General features: G+C 45.2%; 1 protein-coding gene across 1 annotated transcript in view; it reads left to right on the top strand.

Moving 5' to 3' along the window:
- Positions 1-481: 481 nt before the first annotated feature.
- Positions 482-18,123, top strand: part of MCCC1 (methylcrotonyl-CoA carboxylase subunit 1) — a 67,693-nt gene continuing 50,051 nt past the window's right edge. Inside the window, exons 1-7 of the mRNA XM_044290827.1 lie at positions 482-578; positions 3,089-3,132; positions 5,190-5,329; positions 6,751-6,846; positions 8,507-8,628; positions 8,706-8,853; positions 14,934-15,055. Coding sequence (XP_044146762.1) covers positions 514-578; positions 3,089-3,132; positions 5,190-5,329; positions 6,751-6,846; positions 8,507-8,628; positions 8,706-8,853; positions 14,934-15,055 — 737 coding nt within the window. The 5' untranslated portion in view covers positions 482-513. The remainder of the gene's footprint in view (positions 579-3,088; positions 3,133-5,189; positions 5,330-6,750; positions 6,847-8,506; positions 8,629-8,705; positions 8,854-14,933; positions 15,056-18,123) is intronic.

Below are 18,123 nucleotides of genomic sequence, written 5' to 3'. Positions count from 1 at the left end.
CTCATACACCTCACCTACCTAACAAGGCACCCCCCTCATACGCCTCACCTACCTAACAAGGCACCCCCTCATACACCTCACCTACCTAACAAGGCACCCCCTCATACACCTCACCTACCTGACAAATTAACCCCTCAAACACCTCACGTACTGAACGCCTCTATATATCACATTGCGCTAATAACACCTTTCTAGTTTACCAAACAGAAAGGCAGGAATGTCTCCCGCTAGCGTCATTGCGCCCTGGCCCCTCACTTGAACTAGCCGCACGCTCACTGGCGTCACGTGGTACGCTGGCAACACGGTCACGTGTACCGAGGCCGTGACGTCACGAAGGTCCTTCAGAGGATATGATCAATCTTTACTGATAAAGATTAGTTTGTCAATTATAAACAAAACACATATTTAGTAATAATCATCATTTCTGTCTGTGTCAGAGACAAAACGTGTTGTCCCCTCAGCTGTGACCCGTGCGGAAGGGGTGTGTCACTTTGTTGTCAGTGAGACGCTAACATGGCGGCCACCTTGGTGTTTCTTAGGAGACGCTGTCCCGGCTTTCCAGCGCTGCTCCGTTGTCGGTGCGTTATTTTTTTGCTTCCGTGATCAGTTCATTTCAGCTGCAAACAGAGAGCGTGTCCTTGTTGATTGGACTTTTATCCGTATAGCAATGCCTACACGTCCGAGGAGACTGCCCTGTGTCCACCGTGATTATGGTCAGACCTAGCCATAGGAAGAACGACTGGCGGGGGTTCCCACCTATGCTCAGACTGGGGGTACAGGCCCATTGACTTGCCAGTATTTCTTCTGTGCTGCTTGAAGTCCTTGCTCTGACTCCATATGTCTGTGTCCACATATGGAGTCAGTGCCATGACCCTGAAGGGGGTATTCCCAAGCCTGGGGACACCCTTGTGTATTTAAAGGGGTTCTCCACCTTTTTTCTTACTGATGACCTTTGGATAGGTCATCCGCATCTGATCGGCGGGGTCTGACACTCGGGCCCCCCGGCAATCAGCTTTTTGAGAAGGCAGAGATGCTTACAGTAGCGCTGCGGTCTTCTCGCTGCATCGTGCAGGCTAGTGACATCACAACTATGTCACGTGGCCTGGGGGCAGCTCAGGCCATTGAAATGAATGGGGCTGAGATGCGCTCAGGCCATGTAATATAGTCGTGAGGTCACTGGCCTGCGGGAATCAGTGAGAAGACACGGGCTTCTCAAACATCTGATCACCAGTGGGTCCGGGTGTCAGACCCCCTTCAACAGATAGATCATCACTAGTGTTGAGCGAACTTGTGTTTTAAGCTCGGTGTCTAAAGTTCTGGTTATCGAAGAATCCCGTTATGGATTCCGCTACCACGGACCATATCGGAATTTAGAATCCATAACGCAATTCTACGATAACCAGAACCCAAACTTTAGACTCCGAACTTAAAACACAAGTTCGCTCAACACTAATCATCACTAAAAAAAAAACTGATAGAGGACCCCTTTAACTTTAATTCAATCTAGAGTTATAAATCATATCTGCCAGGACCTGAACAAAAACCATTTGCGCTAAAGGTAAAGACTCTAACCATTGAGCTACAGGGCTCAATTCTAGTTAGTGAGAAATTTTCTATGGTGAAAAACCTCAGTAGTATTTTTCCTATGAATTATGTATTCAGGGTATGGGCCCTTGTTCTTGTGGCCAGCGGTAGTGCCCCCCACTAAATTATCCCAATAAAGAATACCTCTTTAATAAATGCTAAATACACAGGGGTACCCCCCCCCCCCCCCAAACAGGGGAAAAGTTAACTTTTATAAAAAGAATAAAATGAAACCATTAGTGCCAAATAACACCATGTGTTAAGCTATGGCCCTTTTTTTTTATCGGTGTGAACTTGCCCGGTATTTATGTGGCGAAAGGTGTCATCCCTATTAAAAGCTACTAGTTGTTACTGCTAATTTTCCAAAGCTTCCTAGAAAAATGAAAGGTGGAATCTGAGGGTTGGGGGCTGTGCCTGTACTTGTCCTTTGCTCTATTCTCGCCAGGTGTTTGTAGTAGTCCCGTGGCTAGTCTTATTAGGATATACGGACAGTGGAGATGAGCAAATCAATTCTAACTTAATCAAATTTGTTCCAAATTAGGCTTCTGGAGCACCAAGGTGCTGGCTCAAGCCCTCAGAGCACCAATTCATCAACACCCGCTGCTCAAGACATTCCCACCTCCCCCTTGATTGATATGGCCAGACATCTCGCTTGGCCCTGTCAGTCTCATGCCTGCAAACGGAGTATCGGCCCAATCACAGAGCAGATGCTACTGCTGTCTGAGCAGCACAGATACTGACTGTGCATGCTCCACTAATGTCTGGGTACACCTGAAAAAGTGAGGCAACGCTCCTCCATCTAAAGCTGCCGCCTCCACTTCCAGATGTATCCAGACGTCAGCAGCACATGCACAGTCACAAGTGACCAAAGATCGCTGTGCAGCCTTGCAACATAATGTAACCCAAAAGTTGCCTCGAACAGGACCCAAGAGTCACAAAAACCCTAGCAGTGCGGGATTTTTTGCAACAGTCGCGGCAGCTTGTAGTTCGCAATGTGACCTCATTCACTTGCATTTGCAATGCTACACAGCAATATTTGGTGGTGTGATGTGTGCCACAGCCAAAGCCACCATGTAGCCCCAGGTTTAGGCCTCATGCACACAACCGTGCCGTTTTTGCGGTCCGCAAAAAAACGGAAGGCGTCCGTGTTGCCGGCAATATTATGCCAAATCGCGGACAAGAATAGGACATGTTATATTTTTTTTGCGGTGCCGCGGAACGGAGCCACTTATTTTGCGGCTCCATTGAAATTAATGGGTCCGCATCCGACTCGTGTTGAGTTTTATAGATTTCATTTCCAGTATGGCAGTGTATTCCATGTGGTGTAGTCCCCTCTGCCAGCGGTAGAGAAGTGTAGCATACAGTTTCTGGTAAGACTGGCGTGGCTTTCTTATCCCACAGCTCAGTATCTTGAGATGCCTCTGTGCCAAACATACATGAAAGTATATATATTGTAGTATTTTATAGGAGTATACTGACTTGTACCTGTTTTCACCTTTTATAGGACATGGGCCCTTGGCTCCCCTCTCCTCAGAAATGCATCTGCAGGTATGCTGTGCTCATGTTCTCAGGAATCTGTAGATATTATATTATGAACTTATGATTTTATGATGTTTTCAGGACATTAGATACCTTGAAAACTCACATCCTAGCAATGGGTGTATTGAAATGATAAAACCCAATGTATTTGTGGACCATTACAAAAAAATCTCAGTGGTCTCCAGCTTCTCCAGCAGTGGAAGTATAAAGATGCATTTACAAGGCCCGAGAATCTGGTCGTGTAAATGTGCCGCTGATCCTGATGTTCACGCAGGCAACACCGATCATGGCTTCTGGGCAGCAGACCGTGTGGTCTAAACAGAGATCTGCTGCTGAGAAGCCATGATTCTGTATGAGGAGGAGTGATCTCAATAGCGTTCTGTCGTCCCCATAATTAACACTTCATGTCCTCTGCAGAGACCCAGACTGTACCGCCTCATACTCAGAGCTGGGGTCTTTCAGTACAGTGGTTCTCACTCCAGATGATTATGTAATCCTATTCTTACCCTGAGCACCTCACAGTGGCACAACTAAAGGTATGTGCTGTGGCTATACAGCGTCAGATTTGCATGTGGCAAACCTGCAGCGTTTAAAGGGTCACTAACTTTTAGCAAAACTTTTGTCATATAGAGACACATCAAAAGACATACGTCATAGAGACATATGAAAAGTTTTGATTGGTGGGGATGTGAGCGCTGAGACCCCCACCTATCACTAGAACTCTCTCTCCTTGCTGTACGAGACAGGCTCCATGGAAGTCTGTGGGCCCATCTCAATTCGGTCCTCTGTAGTGAGGAGAGAGATTGCACTATCTGTGAGCTGCTCACCCCTTGGTTTCCGGTTCGTTGAGGGCCTCTGTGCTCAGACCCCCGATGATCAAAACCTTTCACAGGTCTCTGACATATCGAAAGTTTTGCGAAAAGTTATTGACCCTTTACCAGTACCTACAAAATGGATGCGATTTTCAGAAATCCGCTATGTGTGCAAAGGATGTGGTTGCTTTCAGGCCTTGCTGCCTAAAGACCCCTCTGCCACAGAAAAGTACTTGAAGGGTATATACACACAGCAGTTTTACTGCAGTTTTGCACCAAAATCCACACGTGTTACTTGCAGATTTTGTTGTGGATTTGCCCCAGATCTGCACTGAAAATCTGTAAAAACAATTGACATGTTGCAGATCATTTTTCCGTACCACATACACGAGATTTTTAAAATCTCATCTACTTAGGCTACTTTCACAATAGCGTTTTTTGCGGATCAGTCAAGGATCTGCAAAAACGCTTCCGTTACAATAATACAACCGCATGCATCCGTCATGAACGGATCCGGTTGTACTAAGTCTTCTATAGCCATGACGGATCCGTCTTGAACACCATTTAAAGTCAATAGGGGACGGATCCGTTTTCTATTGTGTCAGAGAAAACGGATCCGTCCCCATTGACTTACACTGTGTGTCAGGACGGATCCGTCTTGCTCCGCACCACATTGCGGACAGAAAAACACTGCTTATGGCGTTATTCTGTCCACGATGGGGACCAATGGGGAACAGAATGCATTTTGGTGCATTCCATTTCATTCAGTTCAGTTTTGTCCCCATTGACAATAAATGAGGACAAAACTGAAGCGTTTTATTTTGCTATTGTGATCCTATGATGGATCTCAATAGTGGAATTGAAAACGCTAATGTGAAAGTAGCCTTCGCTCGTACCGTATTACGCTGCAGATTTTCCACATGAAAAATCCTTGAATAATCTGCACCGTGTTCATATGCCATAAATTGGTAGAGCAGAGGCGGCGTATTGTGATAAGCTTTGCTGTGCTACTATGAGTAATTAGTCCTTGTTATATAGATACATACTGCTGTATTGAGCCAGTGGCTTACGTATATTTTCCTGCCTATGAATATTTTAGTCTATATTTGATGCTGTTTTACCACCGATTACGGCAGATTGCGATAGTAAGCCACGTTCTCAGCCGGGCAGACCAATACCGCCTCATGTACAGGCAGCACAATTCAGCTAAGCATACACTGTTAATTAAAGACAAATCTGTGTTTTGTTTCTTAGGAAGAAGTAAGATTGAGAAGGTGCTAATTGCAAACAGAGGAGAGATCGCTTGCAGAGTGATGCGGACAGCGAAGAAGATGGGAGTGCAGTCTGTGGCGGTTTATAGTGAGGCGGACAGGAATTCCATGCACGTCTCATTGGTACTCTATATTCTCAGTTAAACACAGTTTTTGAAAATGTAAAAGTGAAAGCCTTGTCAGTAGAGATGAGCGAACTTCTGTTTTAAGTTCGGCGTCTAAAGTTCGGGGGCGGGTTAGCGGAGAATCCCGATCTGGAACCGGATATGGATTCCGACTTCCGTTGTGGTCCGTGGTAGCGGAATCAATAATCGGCCATTATTGATTCCGCTACCACGGACCACAACGGAAGTCGGAATCCATATCCGGTTCCAGATCGGGATTCTCCGGTAACCCGCCCCCGAACTTTAGACGCCGAACTTAAAACAGAAGTTCGCTCATCTCTACTTGTCAGTCATGTTCTGCCTACTCTAGATGTTACTGATGTGAGTGTATGAGCGTGGATGTTCACTCAAAATGAACAAGTTGTGATGACATCGAGCTTCTTGTCATGTCCGTGTCCATTTTGCGGATGCAAGATCTTAGACTGTTTTGGGTCCGTTTTCGGCGTTTTTTTTTTTTCCACCATGGTTGACCCAACCTTTCAATTAATTTTCTATGCAATGGATCAGTGAAAAACAGACCACACCTGGATGGTGTCCGTGTGTTCTTCTTGATTTTCATTGAATAAAAGGGTTACGTTCTGTCTGCTAAACCGACCAAAGCAGTGCAATCAGTGGATCTGCCTGGAATCACTGAGGAGTGAATATGCCTTTAGATATAGTTAGAGATGTCCATGACTGGAAACCTGACAGAGTTCAAGACACTGAAATATCAAAGGTTCTTGATCACTTGTTAGCACAGTGTGGCGCCTTTATTTATGGAATCGGCAGAGTCCGAGCTCAGAGGTCCATATTGATAGCCAAAGTTAGAACAAGCAAGGTATGGAATAACTCAGATCTGATACGGCCCGTCAGCCTTGTTTGCATAGAAGAATTCACTCTGACCACCATGAAGACAATTGTCCGGGCATGTTACCTTCTCTATAATAATGTGCTAATAACATAAATGATATATGTCCCAGCATGCCTCACATCACCGGGGTGGCTAGGGAGCAATCTACCGTATTTCTGTATGCTTGGTCTCTATAGGATCCATCTTTCTTTCTAGCGGTTGTGTAAATGTAACCCTAGGCCTCATGCACACAGCATGTAGGCTCTACAACTGCACATGGAGTCCTGTATGGGATCATGGACTCCATGTGTTACTACTATATCGTGCTTCATTGATTGGCATTCTAGCATTACTTGTAGGGAATATACCTCCATCCGAGTCTAATGTAGCCTTCCTTTTCCCTTGGATCTGTGTGCTGTCAGGCCTTGGTCTAAAAGGATCATATGGTATTTTTCTAGCGCCTATACTTTTCACATACCTTGTGTTTACTAGACATAATGAAATTTACATTATACTTCAATACTTCAAACCATTTTTTATTTTTTGTTCAGGCGGATGAAGCATATCTTATTGGACCAGCAGCTTCCCAACAAAGTTACCTCGCCATGAACAAAATTATGCAAGTAGCTAAAACCTCAGGTGCCCAGGTAATGTGTTAATTCTATATAATATGTAATAACATGAATAAATGTTATTATTATAATAAATAAGAGTACTATAGTGGTGCACTAGCACATGTCGGCAGACGGCAGTAATGTGCCAAAAACCATGTGTTGAAATCATATTCGTCTTACACCAAACTACCTGGGTTTTCTATGTGGTTTTAACTTATCTTTCAGGAAGAACAAAGGATAGGACATTTAGGAGGATGCTTGATCCCTGTGTCCTTTGTATGCCATCAGGAAGGTGGGGGGGGGGGGGGGGGGGAGAAGAGTCAACCCCCCGCAAATCTCATTTAAGTAGAGAACCACAAAAAACCTATACAAATTGCCATATCTGTAATGACCCATCCTATCATGATATTTAAAGGATTTCTCTGGAACCAAGAATTTCTTTTATCCCTTTAATATTGCCAGGCAGGAAGCAGGTATTAAAAAAAAATAAAAAAATAAGCTCCCTTCTCCTCCACTACCTGTCCCTGCTAGACTGGAAATGTGACGTGCCGTCAACACACTTGTCATTGCTGCCAGCCAAACGGTGGCCTCGGCAGTGGCAGTGATCACATGCCATGCTTGCACATGTCACCAGTGAGGCAATTGATTGGCTGGCGGTGGCGGGGTGCTTTCAGACGGCATGTTACATTTCGGGTCCCCTGGGACCTGGAAGCAGAAGAGACGGGAGCTTGGCATTGGAACTGGTGACAGGTGAGTCTTTTTTTGTTTTGTCCCTGCCTGGCAATATTACAAAATAGGTACCAGTCTCGGAGAACTCCTTTAACCTGGACAGTGAGTACCGTAAAAATAAAAACATTATACTACACAGTGAATGCTATAGGAAAAAAATCCAAAATTGCTTTTTTTTTTTTTTCATTTTGCCTCTCATAAAATGCTATAAAAGTGGTCGATAAGGCATGTATACTCCAACATGGCACCAATGAAAACAAACAGCTCTGGTGATGGAAACATTTCAATATTACAGCTCTAAGAATATGACGACACAAAATCAACAGTGTCTTTATTATGCAAAAGCAGTAAAACATTAAAAAACAAACTATATAAATTTGGTATTGCCAAAATAGTACTGCCCAGAATAAAGGTTATGTCCCTCTGTGAACTGACATCAAATTTATAATGCTAAATACCTGCCCCCAGGATCAGTTAAGGGTTTGACTAGTTTTCTGATATTGATGACCTATCCTCAGGTGTAATTACATTACACTGCCGCTGCAGTGTCAACGGCATGCAAATAAAAATTGAAGAGGATGCAGGTGTCTGGTGAAGGCCACAGCGTCCTGCCTAGGCCAGTGACGTCACGTTCATTGGTCACATGGTTTAGGTGCCTTTCATTCCTATTCAGGTGAATTAAGTTGAGCTGTAATACCAAGCACAGACGGTATCCAAAAGATGGCGCTGTGCTTGATAAGTGTTGGGAGGCCTCTTCAAACATCTGATCAGTGGGGTGATCAGTAAATCAATAAGCTATATGTACCCAAAAATAGTACAATTGCTCAAAACAAGCTCCCACACAGCTACATCAAAAGAAAAATGAGAGTTAACTTTTTGGATGGAAAAACAAAATTGCGTACTAAAGGACCCAAAATAGGCCAGTCCTAAAGGTTTTAACATTCTTATCCTATCTTTTTGGAAGGCTGTTCATCCAGGTTATGGTTTCCTGTCAGAAAATACAGAATTTGCTGAACTATGCAAGAAAGAGAATATCATATTTATAGGACCTCCGTCTTCCGCTATTCGAGATATGGGCATTAAGAGGTAATGGTCAGCATGTGGTTTCTGGTTCTGTAAATATAGAAAAGAGAAATAGAAAAGTAGTAATCTTTTTCTTCCAGCACATCGAAGTCAATCATGTCTGCTGCTGGTGTCCCCATCATAGAAGGTTATCACGGAGAAGAGCAGTCTGACCAGCACCTTAAGGAACAAGCTCAGAAGATAGGCTATCCTGTAATGATTAAAGCTGTCCGTGGAGGAGGTGGTAAGGTAAGATATTTTCTTGGTTGGTTTCTTTTCATCAACAGAATGAAGGGTATTCATATCTTAAGCATTTCAGATATCCTGTGAGTACATGGCATCAAAACTCATTATAAGCATACAAATGTATCCCAGAAGATTACCTGTTGTGTATGGCTCAACTGAAGGAGTTCTATGAGTGTATGGAAGCACAGACATGACACTAGAGACACGCTTAGGCGGGTTGCTGAGTCTCATTAAAGAGACCAGTCCGGTATGGAGACTCGCTGGAAGTGCTTCATGGTATGGACACTCGCTGGAAGTGCCCCATGGTATGGACACTCGCTGGAAGTGCTCGACTTCCACAAGGTAGCTAGGCAAGATGGTTTACTTTCCTTAGGAGATACCTCTTTGCATATTCTAGTGACAAGTTCATGGATTTCACCAAAGGTGACTGATATCTTATTTAGTCTATAGTTTGGAGGCATATTTTCCTATAGTCCATAATATGTGATAAGAAGCGTGTAAGGTGATGGAACATATAAGGGGATATATTTACAGGACAGCTTACATCTCATGATGCAAACACATTCTTCCCTTTGTTCACCATTAAGCTGGCATTAAGTGAAATCATATCTCTTAGGCTCTCTTCACGTGACTTTTTTTCTCTCTTTAACTTGTACAACGGTAAAGGCTGCTGTTAAATATGTTAAACTGAGGTTGTGGCAGGTCACCAACTGTGGCATCTGTCATCCATAGACTATGATGGCATTCATTTAATGGATACATCATGACGTTTTCAATAGTGTTTCATGACAAATCCACTAGATGGGTTGCTCAAGAATGTTTTTCTTATGGGAAAACTGCTGGGAGCCTGAAAAAAGTAATAAAAGAACTTAAACTCACCTTTCCAGCCACTTCTCATTAATCGCTGTAGCTTTTTTCTCTTCCCTGGGCTGCAATGGTGACATCTGCAACTGTGTTGGGGACAGCACAGCTTCAGTCCTAACAATGGCACTAGATCAGAGGTGCCAGGGAAGGCGAGTTAAAGTGCTTTTATTATTTTATCAGGCTCTCAGCAGTTTCCCCTAATGAAAAAGAATATTGGGTAACCAATTTAAGGGGCTTTTCCAGGATTCATATGTTAATGACCACTCCTCAGGATACATCAGCATTATCTGATCAGTGGGGGGCCGACTAACGGCTCTCTCTTTAGGCCAGTGATTTCTTGTTCATTGGTCACATGGCTTAGCTCATGTGAATGGGCCTGGTCTGCAATACCAAGCACTATACCATGTATGGCACTGCGCCTGGTCAGCTGTGCGGAGGCCGCAGTGCTCACCAGACCGCCATGCGTGTTCAAACAGCTGATCTGCGGGGGTGCCGTAGTTGATCCCTCACTAATCAGATACTAGTAACCTATCCTGAGTATCAATTCACTGACGAGTTTCTGGTGTTAGGTATACGTTCCACCATCAAAAATTATATCACTGTAGTACGGAACGCTATGTAAATTAGTTAAAACTAATACTTTATTATTTCCAACAAGGGGAGAGGGGAACACTACAACCTATATATAAAATTCTAGATGACCACCTAACCACAGTGTCCGAGATGGGTCAAGATGGCACATGAAGCCGCAATAGGCGGTACCGCTCAGTTGTGGATCGGGTCACTAGAAAGTCCACTACTGGTGCGTTACTAAAAGCTGCACCATCAGGCCAGTCGGCCGTGATAAACTGATACAGCCAGAAGTGTGCACCGTGGTACGGACAGGTGCTCTGCTCAAAAGAACCAGCTTGGTGTGCCCTGGACTGAATTTAACAAGCTAATCCATTGATAAACATCTACCCATAGGAGCCGACCTGCTAAGGGATTGTAACAGGTGCAATATGTATCAGGGTATGACTCCTCCTGATCCATACATTCCAACAACAGGGACTTGGTAAACACAGGTTTCATTCTGGTCTCATTGAGTCCCTGTACAGATGCGGTGAACATAGTTTCCATTCGGGTCTCATTGAGTCTCTGTACATATGCGGTTCCTTGTAGGTCACTGTATGGATTGTAACGGGTGCAATATGAATAAGGGCAGGATCTTTTTTGATCTGGCTGCCACTTTAAACGGGACACCCGATTCCCCTGTAGACCATAAAGGATTCTTGCAAATACTCGCTAAGTCGCTACAAGCATCACCTCAAATGTGACAGGTGGCAGGACTTATTACTGTCCTTGCCGTTTTGTCTCATTCTGTAATTAATATCGTAATCAACACACTTTTGACCACATATACCATCATGAAACCTCGATCCCGGCCCCTACAATACCATCCTGCCGTAGCAATGTACAGCCGCCGGTTGGTCACTTCTATATTCAAAGGATACGAATGTCTTGACATCCGTCTGAGATTGTCCCACAGAGGGGGCGGAGTGATGGGCCGGGACGGCTGATGCGGCGGTGCCGCGCCTCCTGTTTCCCCATTGGCCGCCCCAGAGGCTTGACTCAGAAGAGGGGAGGAGCTCTCTCCTTATATAGCGTGCGTCCTGGCGGCCGCGCACGGCCATTCAGTGCTGATAGCTGCAGCCTCTGTTACGGAGGTTAGCAGCTCATTTTGCTTTTTGTCTCGAACCCACATTTTTATGCTCCTGACGAGCCACACATGGCAAAACGCGTCAAGCGATGAGTGGGGGCAAATTTAAGCTTTTTGTATTTGACTTGTATTGCGCCCACACTGCAGTTAAGGTCTGTGGTACCCCAGCCCTCTGCAGTTTGTGAGCAGCCGTGATCAAGCCTTCTTTTGCTCTACCCAGCTAAGTTTAGTGTCCCTTGATTCGTGCTCGTAGGGCCGGCACTCAGACATCTGGTTCACCCTGAACAGATGGTTCTTAGCAGGTCGGCTCCTATGGGTAGATGTTTATCAATGGATTAGCTTGTTAAATTTAGTCCAGGGCACACCAAGCTGGTTCTTTTGAGCAGAGCACCTGTCCGTACCACGGTGCACACTTCTGTCTGTATCAGTTCATCACGGCCGACTTGCCTGATGGTGCAGCTTTTAGTAACGCACCAGTAGTGGACTTTCTAGTGACCCTATCCACAACTGAGCGGTACCTCCTGTGCCATCAATTTAATGGATATCTCATGAAAAGGTTTGAAAAGCTCATGACATACAGTATATGGTTAACAGATACCGTACAGTGCCATCTGTCGTCCATAGGCACCTAGGATACCCAACATATTTTTTTTACTGGACTCTGCAGGATAGAATAGTTAAAAGGAACCTGTCGCCTCTACTATGCTGCAGTTCCTGAGGGCAGCATAATATAGTGACACCCACTGATTTCAGGGAGCGGTCACTTCTGGGCTGGCATTCAGTACTATTACAGTATTGACAGAGTGAACCTTGCAGCATGCACCAGCGCTGCGAGTGGACAAGAGTCTGCCTAACGGCCCTGTCTGCTACCCATGACTAGCAGCTTTCTTTAATGTTACGCATGGGAAAGAAACCTGACAATCATGGGGGGGAGGACAGGGCCACGAGTCTCATAGGACCCATGTCCCCTCACAGTGCTGGCCCACACTACATGGCTCGTCTTTGTCAGCACTGTAAAAGTATTGAATACTAGCCCAGAAGTGACACTGGCTGAAATCAGCAGGTCTGCTACTATACTATGCTGCCCTCAGTGAGGGAAGCATAGTAGAGGTAACAGTTTCCCTTCTAGGTAAGACTATCTTTGGGTCTCTTACTGGCAGTGGAAACCTTTTGATGTTTAAACTGTGTAAAGGGAGTTTTCCTTGTATAAACCCTAAACAGAAAAAACAGGCCCTCTAACTATATAAGAATTAAACGTCAATTCTACTGCACTTCTAATGACTGGTTATACTGCTTTGATAAACAGTTTTCTATTTATGAAAACAAGCAAGGATCTGTAATGAAGGAGATTCCCAACCTATTTCCACAAATCAAAATTAACATGAATTTGTTATTTGCGCGGAGTTGAAGACAAGAGGGATGCAATTGTATACAAAATATATCTATTTACTTATGAGAAAAATCAGTGCAAAATAATAAAATATAACATTGGTGACAAACAAAGAATACGTGTCAAATAGGTTCAATCATTTGGAAAACATAGGTAACATATAAATGCAACCAATAAAATGACTTTTTAAATGAAATGGTTAGCTGATACGTGACTTCTCCCAGCAAACAGATGGTCATAAACCTAAAAGTTTAACAGCGCATGGGCAAAATCTGTCCCTCATGTACAAATTTGGCTATAAGCCAATATTATATTCAAAATTAGGATAAACTTCCACCAAATTAATTCAATATATATCCGACCAGACCATTGACTAGAAACTGAAATCAGTTTTCTGGAGATTATACAAATGTATATATAAAATGTATATATTTATCTCCCAAGACTGAAAAGTATAATTTATACTGCAGTTGAAATGATCTCAAATCAGTCTAGATCCTACAAGAACTATATGGTCTATACGGAGATATAGGGCGAATCAATTGCCTAATTTTAGTTGTCTGAAAGAAGTCAGCGGTCACAGTTCAGCAGCAAGGGATGGTCAGGTCTCCCTAGTTCTGTTTCCTTCCTCTCCTGTTGTTGATCATTGATCCGATCTACCTCACTTGTCGGCTCATGCTATCTTTTATCCCCCCCAACCCCCCCCCCCCCCCCCCCACCCTGGAAGGTGGGCTTGGTTTGGTCTTCCACGTGACTAATGACATCATAGTGCGTCAATTTGCTGCGTATCTCTTACTCACCACCACCACCACCACCATAAGGGGACACTAGTGTTTTATATATATATATATATATATATATATATATATAAAAGTTTGCGTAATTACATTTAATTCTAATATTTTCTAAAGATCTAGTAAAAAGATAACCTTTGACCTAAGCTCTGGACAAAGACCTAAATATGGGGAAAAGGGACATTAATGTATACTCACTATCAGACATATAGTCTGCTTATAGATTTACTACTTTGAGACCTTCTACCAAAGCACTTAATCTTCCTTCTCCACATACCAAAGTGAGGTAATTAGTTCCAGACATTATCTTTTTACACATAAAAAATACATTGATATATTGCACCTAATTCTATGTATTTTAAAAATATAAAAAAAAAACGTTAATAATACATACTAATACGTTTCATTGGGTATACATGTTCTGGTTCTGATCAATGGTCAGGTAGGTTGATACACTGCTCCAAATTAGATAGATAGATACGTGCATGCACAGCGAGAGAAATAACACTGACACTAGATAAGGTCAAAGCATAACTCAAATTTATTAGGTGGGGGCTTCACATTATATACCCTCCATATTAGTGGGAGGAGTGGGCTCACGTGATTGGTCTTTTAGCAAGAAGGAATGTAAACAGGAAATCAGTTTAAGGCATATGTATGATAGACTCAGAGGAATTCCTGACAGTTTCAAGTTTTTGCTGCAAATAGTTTCAATCATAGAATGCACACTGGGGGTTGTCTCTCGGACAGACACAATTTTGTGATAAGCAAGTGTCCATTATATTCCATAACATACATACTAATACTTTTTATTGGGTATACACTCAAACAATATATAATGAATATAGTTTGGCTATGATGATAGTACAGGTTTTTATTTTACTTTTAATTAATCAAATAAATAAGCATATAGATGTTGCATATAATATCGTAATATAAACCCATTATTGCCACTATTATCCCTAATCGATAGCAAAGTTACATCAGGCAACTCTTAAAAAAAAACAAAAAACTTTTCTATTCATTAAGAAAAGTAAAACACATCTTTCGAACATTCCATTCCCTGTTCATTATCTTTTGTAGAGGCCTGAAGTATCTTTATGGCACCTCTCTGAGACCCCCACAATTTATGACATGAGAATGTTTATGTTAAGATTCTTGACTCTTCCTTGTAAGTCTCTGTCCAAACAGAATAAATTCGCATTGACCTTCAAGCAAGCAGACAAAATGGCAATTATAAAGCCCATAGACCAATCTGTAAAGTCATATGTATAGGCCTTTAAAATATTGCTTCCTTTCTGTCCAACATTTCTCACACTGTATTATTAATATCTAGGGTATGAGAATCGCCAGATCTGAGGCGGAATTTGTGGATCAATTAGAGTCAGCTCGAAGAGAAGCAAGAAAATCATTTAATGATGATGTCATGTTGATAGAAAAATTTGTGGACAATCCAAGGTAAACGACATCAGTTCACCATTAGTTATTTACTATAGCCCTAATAACTAGTTACTGGGGGACACTTTGTGTCCCTGTCTTGCATGGGTTGCCAGAGATGTTAACAGGGTTCCTAACCTTCATTGGATGGGGTTACATGAGGTAGTCCTCCATTTGAAAAAACATAGAGGGACAATTTTTAAACCCTTCACACCATGATGGTGATAAAAAGTCTAAAATTATAGCACACATCATATTTTTTTTAGCATAATTTGCAACTTTTTAAGCTTGTCACACTTTTCTGAAGTGCTGAGAAATGAGGGTGGGGCTTAGTTGGAGGGGCAGGGTTTCACGACGCCCACCGAATTTATTAGAACGCTTGTAGCTGGCATAGACTTCAGTGTCTGCGAAAGGCAGGGCATAGATGCCCCGAATTTATTAAGAGGCAGCTAATTAGGTGCCTCTCATGCCAATGTAGGGAGATCAAAACTGGTGTATGGATTAGCCAGCCTTGATAAATCTCCCTGATAGAGCTGCAAAATCTAAAGCATTGGCGTAAAAATCCCCTTGTATATGTTTTTTAGAAGTTTCTGCGCATTGACTTGCCTAATTTCACATTTTGTTATGTTGAGGTGCTAAAATAAAATAAAAAATCCATATTATTCTGCACTCAGTCCCCATAATGACAAAGTGAAAACTGAATTTCTCGCCCAATTTCCTTGGGGGACACAGAAGACCTTGGGTATAGCTCATCTCCCTAGGAGGCGTGACACTAAGTGAAAACTGTTAAGCCCCTCCTCCATCAGCTATACCCCCAGCCTGGAGAGAGAGACTCCCAGTTTTTTGCTTAGTGTCCAAGGAGGCAAGACACTCCCTGCTACTGCAGGGCTGTTTCTCCTTTGTTTAAATTTTGATTTTTACTTTTTTCTTTTCTTTTTGTTCCAGATCATCAGGGACAACAGAGACGCACTAGACCTCTCTGTTTCTCCCGGGGTTGAGCTGCGCCAGTGCCGGTCACCCGCACTGCTGCCTCCCCCACAGAAGACAAGGTGGATCAGGGCAGCCCAGCTCCCCTACATCCCGCCAGCGCAAGGGTCGCCCGCACGCCAAGTCCCTCTCCCAGCGTCCTGCCACTACGGTGCCAGTAGCTGAAGGGGCGACCCTGCTGGAATGGACTGAGGGTGAAGACGACTATGGTGAGAGAGTGGCTTCTCCAGCCCTACGTCCCCCACCCCCCACCCTGGTCTCCTGCGCTGGTCTTGGGCATACCTAGGCTGGCCCCTGGGGTGCTGCGGGGTGACATTCTACTCCTGCTCCCTCTCCTCCCTTCTGGCCCTCATGTGACTTTTTAGCAGCAGAATGCTGCGAATAGGCTGCACATCGCCTCCCTTCACTTATCAGCGTCCCTCCTGGGAACGCTGTGCTCGCATCCCCACGGGCACCCGGTCTCAGGGTCCCCCCATCCCTCACCAATGCGCTGCTCTGGAGCGGGGGCCTTTTTCCTAACGGCAGTGCTGCTGGGGTTTTTACTTCCCGGCCTGCTCGGCCGCACCTCCGGCGCTTCTTCCCGGTCTGCTGGGCCGCACCTCCGAGCTGGCCGCACTCCGGCGCTCCTTCCCGGCCCCCGACTGTTCTGGCCTGCGGGGTGGACTCCCGCGGCCGGCATTTGGCTTGAGCACGATGCTCCATCGATTCCGGCCGGCCGTCGGCGACTTCCGGTCGGCCGGGCGCCGCAAATTTTGGCCCAGGCTTCGGGCCTACTGGGCCGCATTCCGGTGCTCCACCCGGGCCCCTGACTTCCGGTCCGCGGGGTGGGCTTCCGCGGCCGGTTTGTCTAGGCAGTCAGCTCCGGTGTCCTGTGCGGCCCCGGTCAGCCGGGTGCCGCAGAAAATTTAGGCCCCGGCTTCACGGCCTGCTAGGCCGCAAACTTCCGGCCTCTGTTGGAGGGGGCGGGAACTTCTCCGGGCGCGAATTCTTCCCGCCTGGAGGTTCACTCTCACTGACTGTGTTTCCCGCCCCCAGGGGATCGCGGCGCCGCATCCTCCTCCCTTCAGGTTGGTTGGCTTAACCCTTCGGGTACCGGCGGCTCCCGATGGGCCTATATGGCTGGCGCCCCCCCCCCCCCCCCTCTACTTCTATGCTGGGCACCTGTATGGTGGCACTTCTTTCTGCCTCAGTGAGGCTATTTTTTATTTAGAAATGCATAACATGGTTAACCAATGGATTTCTTGTGCGCTGCGCAGGACGCTGCAGCCTTATCTCGGTAGCGCCGCCTGTATGCGTGCTCCTTCCACGAGCGGCATGGTGTCGCACTCCCCGGCTGGTGCATGTTTCCCTTCTAAGTGGTTCTTGCCCTCTCCGGGATACAGCGCTGGCCAAGTGCATGCGCTCTCTTTTTTTCTGTAGGCAGAGTTCGTCACCCTCCAGCTATGGTAACTGCCATGTGCAGACAACCCCTTCCTAGGCGGGATACTGCACTCCTCGGGCTGCAGGCTTGCCTGGTGCATGACCCCCCGCTTAGGTGGAATACTGCACTCTCACCGAATACGGTGTTGGCCATGTGCACGAGAACGCTGCACTCATTGGATTCGCTGCAGGCCATGTGCACAACCCCCTTCCATAGGCGGAATGCTGCACTCATTGGATTCGTTGCCGGTCTTGTGCATGTCCTCCTTCCATAGGTGGAATCTGCACTCTCACCAGATACGGTGTTAGTCTGGTGCACGACCCCCTCCCATAGGGGAACGCTGCACTTTCACTGGATTCACTGCCGGCCATGTGCGTGATTCCTTTCCATAGGCGTTACGCTGCACTCACTGGATTTGATACCGGCCATGTGCATGACCCCCTTCCATAGGCGGAATGCTGCACTCTCTGGATTCGCTGCCGGTTTTGTGCATGACCCCCTTCCATAGGCGGAATGCTGCACTCACTGGATTCGCTGCCGGTCTTGTGCATGACCCCCTTCCTTTAGGCGGAATACTGCACTTCATTGGTTATGGTGCTGGGCAGCCGGCCATGTGCATAACCCCCTTCCATAGGCGGTATGCTGCATTCTCATTGGATTCGCTGCCGGCCTTGGGCATGCC

The sequence above is a fragment of the Bufo gargarizans genome, chromosome 4 (assembly GCF_014858855.1).
Source record: "Bufo gargarizans isolate SCDJY-AF-19 chromosome 4, ASM1485885v1, whole genome shotgun sequence".
Classification (NCBI taxonomy): Eukaryota; Metazoa; Chordata; class Amphibia; order Anura; family Bufonidae; genus Bufo; species Bufo gargarizans.
The sequence above is the reverse complement of the archived record's forward strand: the minus strand, read 5'-3'. Positions and strand labels throughout refer to the sequence as shown.